At 33.5% G+C, this 11123-nt stretch overlaps 1 protein-coding gene across 1 annotated transcript; it reads left to right on the top strand.

The window, feature by feature from the left end:
* Positions 1 to 608: 608 nt before the first annotated feature.
* LOC117105893 (28S ribosomal protein S29, mitochondrial-like) lies at positions 609 to 1978 on the top strand (the record flags this gene model as incomplete). Its single annotated transcript, XM_033247198.1, is given in 1 exon segment — positions 609 to 1978. A coding segment is annotated over 1 exon segment (86 nt), but the record flags the coding sequence as incomplete, so codon positions are not given.
* Between the last annotated feature and the right edge of the window lie 9145 nt (positions 1979 to 11123).

Consider the following 11123-nt stretch of genomic DNA (forward strand, 5'->3'; position numbering starts at 1 on the left):
TGTTTGTAATGTTGATTTTATATATATATATATATATATATATATATATATATCTACTTGATAATATTATTTATTGTTTATATATATTTTTTTCACTTTATTCACTTATATTATTTATTTTTGTTAAAATTCAATTTTAAATTAAATTTTTGCATTATCTATTTTTTATACTTATATATTATACTTATACTTTTATATATATTTATTTTCATATTTATTTATTTTTTTATTTATTTGTATTTTTTCTTAACCCCCTTTGGAAACGAGCCTTTTGGTTTAAAGGGTCTTCCAATGCTCCCTCTGACCTTATAATTTTTTTCTTGCTTTTTATCATGGTGATTTTTTTTTTATATTTTAAACTGTTCCTTTCTTTTCCTTTTGTTATTGTTTTGTGAATTATCTGATTGCTTATTACCTTTTCGATGTTGTCCTTTCCTTTCTTAATGTTTTTGTTTTGTATGTAAATTTTTCCTGTAATTTTCTGGTTTTTTTTTTTTTTAACTACTTTGATGTAGTTTTTATTGTTAAATAATTTTCTGTACTATGAGCAAGAAATAAATACAAACATACAAACCATTGCACACAGTTTTTCAATATTTTTCTTCCAGTTTGTACAGAGAGTGGAATGCAGGAGTTGAAATTCTTATCATCATTGAACCCCGGTGCTGTACAACGGATCTGCTTCTCACTATAACATCCGTTTATTTAAAGATTTCTTGTGGATCAGTCACTTTAAGTAGCTCACAAATGTGCTAAAAACAAACAAATTCATATAATACTGTGACTCCTGGTTTATAGCTTATATTTCAAGATTATTTGCAAATTAGTCAATTTAAATGTGCTGAAAATAAAAAAATTAAATAATATTGTGACCAAGGGCGGCGCGTGGATTTGCCCAATGGGGAACCCGAGGTCCCCGACGGGGGTTGCGATGTCCCCGACGATGATAGCAAAGTTCCTGCGGTCGAGTGTCGCTCAAAATGTTTCAAAAGTAGTCCAGCCGACGAAGACCCCAAAAAATATGACAATTTATTTCCTGACTCACAGACTCAATAATGAGGCCTGGTATGGACCATCATGTTTCCTAAATGATACTTTAGCATTCCACTTGCAAAGCCTCACATAAATTACTTGGTTATAGATTTTTGAATTGTCAGTTCTGTACTCCCTAAGCTCCTCATGAACACCCATTTTGTAAGAGAGCATTATAAAGTTATGAAATGTTGAGTTATGATTTCCTCAAGCTTTTATGAAATGACTTGTTTATAGAGAACTGGGAAAGGGCATTAGGCTGTAGGGAGTCCCAACTCGCCAAGCCTCTAAACAATTACTTGAAGTCAATGTTTCTGATCAATTTTTAACAGAGTAACTTTGTAGATGCTTTGTGCAGTAATGCTCTTTCTTTCTCTACGTGAAGCTACACAATTTGTGCCCCTACTTGGGACCCCTTCTACATTATATTCTCATTTTCTTTTTCCCATGAAGGTACAGTATTTTCGTCATTATTCTATGAATGTATTCATGACGTGTGTCCGTGTTTGGGTTTAAATAGTTTATGCTTGCCAGTAACAACCTGCTTGTTTTGACCATTTGTAATACGCTAAATGTGCTCTGTGAGTCAAAACTGTAGGACAGGTGGAATGAACTTTTTTACATTGACAGTTCTGGTAAATTCCACCTCTTACAAATTTCTGTATATTGTATATTATTCGTTTTCTTTAATTTTTTTTGTGGGAAATGAATGTCTGAAATGAAAATTTGAATTGAAGGAGACCACTATACTAGCTATATACATACACAAAATTGTAGCCTCGACTGAACAGGTTATAAAATGTAGCCAAATTAATTAACATGAAATAGTGTTTTAAGGCTGATACTTGAATAGCCACTGTCAACTTTTATGAACTTTAAGTTGAATTAAAGCCAGAGAAAACTGTTATTAGTTTATATTATTGCCCAATAAATAGGCTTTTCAATATTTGTTGCCATGATGTTTGGTTTTTCTGCTGTGGTTTTTGATATAATGAAGATTTGTGCGAGGATGCAAATTATAAACAGAAATTTGTTGTTACTTTTGCTGGCTAATATGAACAAATTAAGCAGTTATAGTCTGCTGTGACAGTGTTTTAATAATGTCAATTAGAAATGCTTTATAATATATCATTTCATTGTTAAATCATCATCATTATTATGATTATGGTTATCATTAGTCCTTATTGTTGGTGATCTTCATATGTAAAATACTGCAAAATCTGAACAAAATTAAACTGTACTAATAAGGGGAATTATAAATGTTTAACTGCAAGGCCATCAGAAGCGGTCCAGTTGGTTCGGTTTTGGTCGGACCAATAATTTACCAATCATTATCATTTTTCCTTTTAACGCAACAAAGTCTTTTAACAAAATGACAGAATAACCGTCCTCAGCACACACGCCACCCATGGACAAGGAAAGAATATTTTAAAAGCAAGATATGAATTGATTACCAAGCAAGTGAAAATTGAATTTTAAAATATTTGTAACTTTTTGGTCTTTCAAACAGTCCTTTCCAAAGAATAATTATGTTTAATGGAAATACTGTATCAGAAACTTGCATTACTGTAATTAGCACAGACCTGACATGTCTTTTCTAAAAGGTAATGTTCATTTAATTGCATACATTTTTAATACAGTTTCCCTCTAATTCGAGATCACCTTGGGGACCTGGATGGTACGATCTCGGGGTTCGGTCTTTAATTAGAGAGTTGGCTTTGTTTAAAAAAGTTTGATCATTTGTATATGGTTCTGAAAAAGTAGTCTTAAATTAGAGGGTACTAGAGTCATTTTCAAGAGATCCGTGACTAATTTTATGATACCTTTTTTTCTCGATGGATTTGGCAAGATGGACCAATTTAGATAAACTATAGCTCCTATATACCTCCCAGATATGGGGGAAAAGTCCCGTTTTGGGGCGTTTTTTCAAAATGGCCGCCTGTTGATTTGGACACTTGTATCTCGATAACCACTGGTCAGAGAGACTTGATTTTGGTCTCAAATTGTTCACAATATGCATGTTCCTTTTTGTTGTAATACAACTTTTTATCACAAAATGGCGGGAAATGCGATTTTTGAAAGTTTGACCTTTGACCTTGTATTGTCATATCTCGGTAACTACTGGTCACAGAGACTCACAATTGATTGCAAATTGTTCAGGAGATTCATGTTTATATTCGTCTTAATGAAAAAAATTTTCAAATAGTGATCGGAAACGGTACATTCTGACCTTTGACCTATTGTAGGGTCATTCTATGTCAAATGTAGGAGCGGTTGGCGCACCGGTTGTGGTTTGGACTCCCAACCTTTAGGTCGGGGGTTCGAAACTCTGGCTGTGCAAATCGCTTGTGTCCTTGGGCAAGGCACTTTATCTACGGTTGCCTCTCTCCACCCAGGAGTACAAGTGGGTACCTGGTAGGTTCCAACACAACCTGCGCTGATTACTAGCTGCAATTTATGGAATGATAATACTGTATAATTTCATTTACTAATTTAATTTGGTGTTTCAATGTGTACCATATTTGTTTGATCCAATGACCGGGGTAGTAATGTGAAGTGCTTAGAGGCCTTGTAAAGGCATGAAGCGCTATATAAGAACGACATATTATTATTAAATCAACCAGATTTAAAAAAAAAAAATTCCTGTATGACGGTCTCAGATTTTCATGAAACTCCATAAAAATGATCCACTATATGCTAAACCAACCTTATAGGATATATAGTTTCCGAGATATTGACTCCTCAAAAAAGGGGCATGGTGTCTTCAAGATGTGCAAACGCAATTTACTTCAACTTTGGAAGCTTATAACTCGAGATTGGTCTTGGTATTCTAACTTATTTTTCGCCATATTTCACAAATATGGCCTTAGATTAACAGTTATCCCTTCCCTTTTGAAGTTATTTGCACTCAAAGTAGCCGCTTTGTTTAACGATGCAAATTTTTTTGTGATTTTCTAGGTCACCCGGGCCCTGCGTCCATTTGAGTAGGTATATACACTTCATATTACAGATATATTATCTAAGTGTAGTTGTCTCTAGCCACATGCAAGCGCAGGCTGATCAACTCAATTAAAATTGAATGGCATATATTCAAAGTTGGGACCAGATCCATAAAAGTGAAAAACGCCTAAAAAATAAGTTAGAATACCAAGTTTGACCCTGATAGCTATTACCAATCTCGAGTTATAAGCTTCCAAAGTTGAAGTAAATTGCGTTTGCACATCTTGAAGAACCACGCCCCATATTTTTGAGGAGTCAATTTCTCGAAAACTACATATCCTATGAGGCTATTTTTTTGTTGGTTTAGCATACAGTGGATCATTGTTATGGAGTTTCATCAAAGTCTGAGACGGTCATATAGGAATTCCTTTTCAATCTGGTTGATTTGACATGGAATGACCCTACAATAGGTTAAAGGTCAGAATGTATCGTTTCCGGTCACTATTTGAATATTTTTTTCATTAGGACGAATATAAACATGAATCTCCTGAACAATTTGCAATCAATTGAGTCTCTATGAGATATGACATTACAAGGTCAAAGGTCTAACTTTCAAAAACCGCATTTCCCGCTATTTTTTGATAAAAAGTTGTATTACAACAAATAGGAATATGCATATTGTGAACAAAATGTGAACCAAAATCTCTCTGACCAGTGGTTATCGAGATACAAGCATCCAGATCAACAGGCGGCCATTTTGAAAAACGCCCCCAAACGGGACTTTCCCCCAATATCTGGGAGGTATATAGGAGCTATATTTTATCTAAATTGGTCCATCTTGCCAAATCCATCGAGAAAAAAAGGTATCCTAAAATTAGTCACAGATCTCATGAAAATGACTCTACTAGGGGTCTCAAATTCGAGTCCACATTTTTTTCAGAACCAAATAAAAATAACGCGCAGCCGTGTCTTTTTGACAACCCGATAAGAATAAGATCCGAAAAGTCTATATATTTTGGTAGTTGGAAAACAACAGGCCGATCTGAGGAAACAAAACCCTGGCCATGGACCCTCCATCTGGGAAAATGCTATTTTTTAGTCTCAGGGTGCCATCATCGGGCAACTAGTGTCGGTGTCTAATTTATTATAAATTTGCTCACATCAGCCCCAACCATAGTGGGTTGAGGTGGGTAGGCGATTTCAGGGGGACACTGGTAACGTATCCCTTTTCGGTGTAGAGTTGGATAGAAGGAGATGCGAGGTCTCAAAGCAGTGACAAGGTTTATGGATAATAATATTTTTGTATGTCAATATGTTTTTCTGTCATTTCGCAAATCAATACACCATAATTCACATAAAATAATATAAGAATTTGCTTGATTTGGTTATTATTAAGAAATAGTACTAACTTCTGTGATCAGTTGTCAGTGGCGGATTATGGGAGACCCCCATTCTCTCCAGCCCCCCCCCCCTTCCAACTTTTTAACAGTAAGAAAAATAATGGGAAAAAATTGTATTCTAAATTAAGTCTGAGAATGCAATTTCCATCATATTTCTCTAGATGTTCCCTAAAATAAGCTTTAGCAACAGAGGCACCAATTTGTGGAATTCATTCAGAAGTGTTAAAAGTCTCTACTTGATTTTTAAAAAAAAATTATTTAAATGTAGCCTAGTGCTTTCTGTTTTTATAGTGAATTATTTTTACCCCATTTTTACGTTCCTCTGCAGTGATTTGAATTGCTTTGTCCTTTTTAACTTGTCCTTTGGTTGACATTGTAAATTGCTTCTTTTGAAATTAATTTGATAAGATATTCCATGTTAACTCTAACCTTCATCCATATTATTTGCTAATTTTTGATGTTGTAGTCTGTTTCTTATTTTGCTCCATGTTGTCATTTTAACTGATTTATTTTATGTTGAAAGACCTTAAGAAGAACGGCATTGTAATATTTTTAAATTAAATTTTACTGTTGATTTGAGTTTTTTTTTCTGTGGTTAAATAAAGATATACCGGTGTTATTATTAGGAAAGAGTGCCATTTCCGGGCATCAGGTGGTACATTTCAATTGTGTTCTCACCTTCGAACTTCATCTGGCGCCGCCAGAAGTAATCCTCTCGGGGATGAAGTTGGGGGAGGGGGTGGTGATTTCTTCTCGTTGGTCGGACCAATAATGTTTGCTTCCTATGGGCCTGTACTATATAATTTCATCGTCATAATCATCATTATTATTATTATTATTATTATAATTATTATTAATCTTTATTGTGCCAATGAACTGATCTTACTGCACAATGTGTAAACAAAATTAAACTAAGTAATATAATTCATTCAAATTTGTTTATTCAGACCCAAAAAATGCCCTGGTACCCTTAAAGCCAGTGCTCAGAAAATTTAAATCTATATTGCAACAAAATACAGGTAAACGGTCTCAACGAATCTATGTCTAGCGTCCGTTAATTAGTACTGGTTTGTATTTAAGGCAGGAAACAAGTTGGTTATGGTCCGAAGTACATCTGCCATGACCTCATGAAACAGGTCAACTTAACGGCAAGTATAATTTTTACAATATTATGTGTATAAATAACACAGTAAAAAAAATATTCACATTCATAAATACATTTTTGTAAAGCACGAATCTTTACGTACATTACTCGTACATTTTCTCGCAGATATAGGCCCGTAGGCGGGGGCTGGGGGTGCAGAGGGTAAGCACACCCCGCCCCCAAATTCCACTTTTTAAAACCTATTTCACAAAATCGTTCCTGATTATCACAAAATACTATAACATGCATTACAATATATATTTGCCAGCTCATCTAACCGTTGATTTTAATATGGTATGAAATTTGTTGGAAATTGATCGTCTCCGGTAATTGCAGATTGACCTATAATATGAACAATGTCATCTGTAGGCCTACAGATGCACAGGACATAATAACGTTACTTCTTCATGTCCCAAAAACACCCAAATTATTGAAAATTTAGATAAAATATTCACGAATTATGTATTTGACTATTAAACTAAAAAGTTGGAAGGGGTAGGTGGGTGGAGAGAATGGGGGTCTCCCATAATCCGCCACTGAAAACTGATCACAGAAGTTAGTACTATTTCTTAATAATGACCAAATCAAGCAAATTCTTATATTATTTTATGTGAATTATGGTGTATTGATTTGCGGAATGACAGAAAAGCTACTTAATTGTCGAAGCCTCTTGGGCCTTTTCTTACAAACCCTCTCCAGTCCTCTGGCCCGCTGGACCAACGAATTCCAGAAAGTCCATTTTTTAAAACCTCCCAGTGGGCACAACTTGGTTGAAATAACGTTGATTCAACGTAATATGCAAACATTGAATCTTCGTTTAATTTTTATTGTATATGAAAGTTTGCATCAACGTAAAACTCAACGTTGATTCAACGTAAAATGTCTAAGGTTCTTTCAACGCTTTCAACGTTGGAACAACGTCAAATGACCAATGTTGAATCAACGTTAAATTTTGGTTGTATATGAAAGTTTTCATCAATGTAAATTTCAACGTTGACTCAATGTCAAATGTCTAAAGTTGTTGCAACGTTAATGTTTAACGTTAAAACAACGTCAAATGATCAATGTTGAATCAGCGTTGAGTTTTGGGTGAATATGAAAGTTAAATGTTGATTCAACGTAAAATGTATAAAGCTGTTTCAACATCAATTATTTAACGTTATAATAACGTCAAATGATCAATGTTGAATCAACGTTGAATTTTGGTTGTGAATGAAAGTTTTCATCAATGTAAATTTCAACATCGATTCAATGTAGTATGTTCAATGTTAATTCAATGTCAAAATGTTCAATGTTGAGTCAATGTCAATGTTTAATCCTTTAAACGTACAAAAGACACTGAGTTTAAAATATACTTGACCATTTTTCTTTAATTGAAAAAAACATTAAATATTATGCATCTTAGCTATACAGGCATGTTTAAATCAGAGTTTTTGTAATATAACAACAGCTACAATGTTTAGATTTCAAAATATACCTATGCATTACTGTCGTCTTAACTGACCTAATATTGGACAATTAGCTTAATTAGGAATCTTTCGCGTTACAGGATTCGGTTTAAATCAGTAACTTTCTTGGTGATAAATTATTTGAAGCTGTTATCCTTAGCCAGGTCTTTTCTTGTCCGGCCAGAGGTATTGTGGAGCAAGGCATCCAAGAACCATTGTAAAAGATAAAAACGAAACAAAAGAAGACTAAAATATTGTTTTAAAGTTTGTATGGTAAATTTTAAAAAGGTAATTACTTGAATACCATGTAGATAGTTGAAACAACTGTTCTTTCCAGTCCAATCTACATTGGTATACTGCAAGCATTACCAATAATGATGCAAATACTGAAAAATATTCACTATGAACTACAGTATTGCAAACATGGACAGTTAGAGATTTCTCTATAGAGAGTGGCACTTACCTAACACACACATTCATTCGGTTTTATTACTTTGGATATGCAAAATATTAAATTAAATGTTGTGTAATAGAGTACAGTAATTGCCTGGGTTAATAATGGGCTTAAGCTAAAACAATTTAACATTTTGCTAAATAATTTGGAACAAGACTAAATCTGAAAACAAACTTTAATGCACATCTTTCAATAGATTGGATTTTTTTCCCCAAAGATTTAAATACATTTTTCTTTAAGGGCAATTCAGACACCATCATACTACGTACGTCATTATCGTTAAGATAATATTTACGATTAGACTGTCCCCAATTAATTTAAACTTATTAAATTGCTTTCGTACGACTATAATAGTCGTACAACGACGATTAAGACAATGCTGTTTACTGTTTGTATGACTTTTAGGTACCTAAGTCTTTAATTAAGAAACAAATGGTTATTACTGTGACACAGTAGGGTAGTCAATTATTGCTTGGGGATAGTGGCATTAGCAAATGTGCATTATATTCTTGTAAAATTTAACAATAAAAATTATATACCTTTTTACAGTTTCATCAATGCTGCTCTTCCATCAGTTTCGTACCAAGAGAAAAATACACACACATTTAATAGTCAGTTTTTTCCCAGTACCTACCACAATTGCAACAAACATGGCTTCCTTTCAATGGATTGAAAACCTGAAAAAAAAAAAAAAAACCCATATTATTTATAGTTAGGCCTATGCACGCAACTAAATTAGAGCTAAGCCCATATCTATTTTCATATTTCTATTATTCATTACACTAACTGTAGCCTCAAATGTTATCAAAAAATATTTTGTTAATTTTTCTCTTTATTGAAAGAAAATATAAAAATTTACATTTAATTAACATCTTTTAAAATATAAAAATGATTACTGATGACATGATGCAGCCCTCAAAACTAACGCCGGCATTCGGCAATGCCGACGTAAACGGCGTCGTCCAGCCGCCAAACGCCGACGAACAAAATCGCCGACGTGAAGATTTTAGGCTCAGCCCAGGCCGACGCTGGTACTAGTAGTACCAGTGGTAATAGACTTGACACGATCGTCGTGAACACAATATTAAACTTTATTCTTAGTTAAAGCAAGTTATTTAATGTCTTTTATGTTGTATTATGAGTTAAATGTGAATAAAAACAAACTAGATAGTGTGTTTCATGCTTTTGTATTGTTTTTACATGCATTTTCGGTCTGACATTTTTTTTTTATAAACACAACGCATTCTTCGTGTAAACATTACGTCGTGCCTCCTAAACTCTGCCCACTAATTGGTTAATTTTTAGTGGGTCACCGATGTCTTGCAGACATCAATAGTCTCAGTGTAAACTGATTAATTTTTAATTAAACAGATTTATTAAAACAAATAAGAAACCCTTGTGGTTTATGGAAACTAATTGCTTTTAGTTCCGTCCTAATTTCAGGAGTTGATTGAAATCGATTTTTAAGGATCGGCCCTAGGTGATAATGCACATTATAAACAATGGAAGGCGAACAGTAACTTTTAAATAATCTAACATTAACGATTGGCTTACAGGTGTGTTGTTTTAATCAATAGATAATGTCTATGGCAACGCTTTTGGGACTGAGCTAGCTCTACGACGGGTCATTCACATGGTGTTGTGCTAGGCCTAGTTGTTAATTAACAGACAGCGATGTTTATTGCGTTATTTCGTCTAGAAATCGTTGTTTATTAACTGTTTGTTCGGTTTGTAGAAATTTTATTGTATCAAAAAGTAGATATCACCGGCGTTAATTTTTACAGCGCCGGCGATTTTCATTTTATTTTTGCCAACCTACTTTTTTCCTAATTTTGATGGCTGCATAATGTGGATAATATACCACTGGCAGTATGTCCAGGCCTATGATATGGGATGAATTATTAAACACACATAATACTATCAATAGCTGTTTTATTTTTGCGCTTGGTCTATGCAACCACATTTTAACATTATATTTAATTTAATATAGACCTAGCATTTCAACACAGGACGTGGCAATTTTGCAAAGTTAGGTCTAGCCCTAGGCGATTAAAAATTACCGCTAATAATTCAAACTTAGCCCAACTTGCAGTCTAGCTTAAATAAGTAAATAATTATGCTAACTATGCCCTTACACAAGAAAGATGGAAGCAAATACCGCTTTACTATCTAGAACAATTGGGTTCTAAAGACATTTTCGCAAAAGTAACTAATACAAATGACTTATATAATACAATTAATACAAAAATGCCAACATTTTACCGAAATTTCTTAAGGTCAATATGCATGTTAAATAAATCTAGTTCACAAAATTGTGACACTTATGAAGATATATGTGATCAAGTATTATGGATGAATAAAAATGTGGTATTAAATAAAAAGACTTTATTCTTCAAATCCTGGGTTAAATCTGGTTTTGTCAAAATAAGTGATATTGTTAAGGGTAATAGATTTTTAAAAGCTGATGAAATCGTTGAAAAATTACAATCAAGGCATAATTGGATATCTGACTGGAAAAGAGTGCTATCAGCTATACCACATGCCTGGAAATTATTAATTGGGAATTCCAACCAGACTGAAACCAGTGGCAAAAATAATATTGAATGTTCATATTTAATGAATACAAAAAATATTTGTAGTGCATTGTAAAATGTTTCTCGGAAAAACCTTGTAAAATCCAATCTAAATGGGAACGCCTCCTAAAT

Source organism: Anneissia japonica, unplaced genomic scaffold (genome assembly GCF_011630105.1).
Source record: "Anneissia japonica isolate Jap-2015-1 unplaced genomic scaffold, ASM1163010v1 scaffold47446_len14068_cov104, whole genome shotgun sequence".
Taxonomy (NCBI): Eukaryota; Metazoa; Echinodermata; class Crinoidea; order Comatulida; family Comatulidae; genus Anneissia; species Anneissia japonica.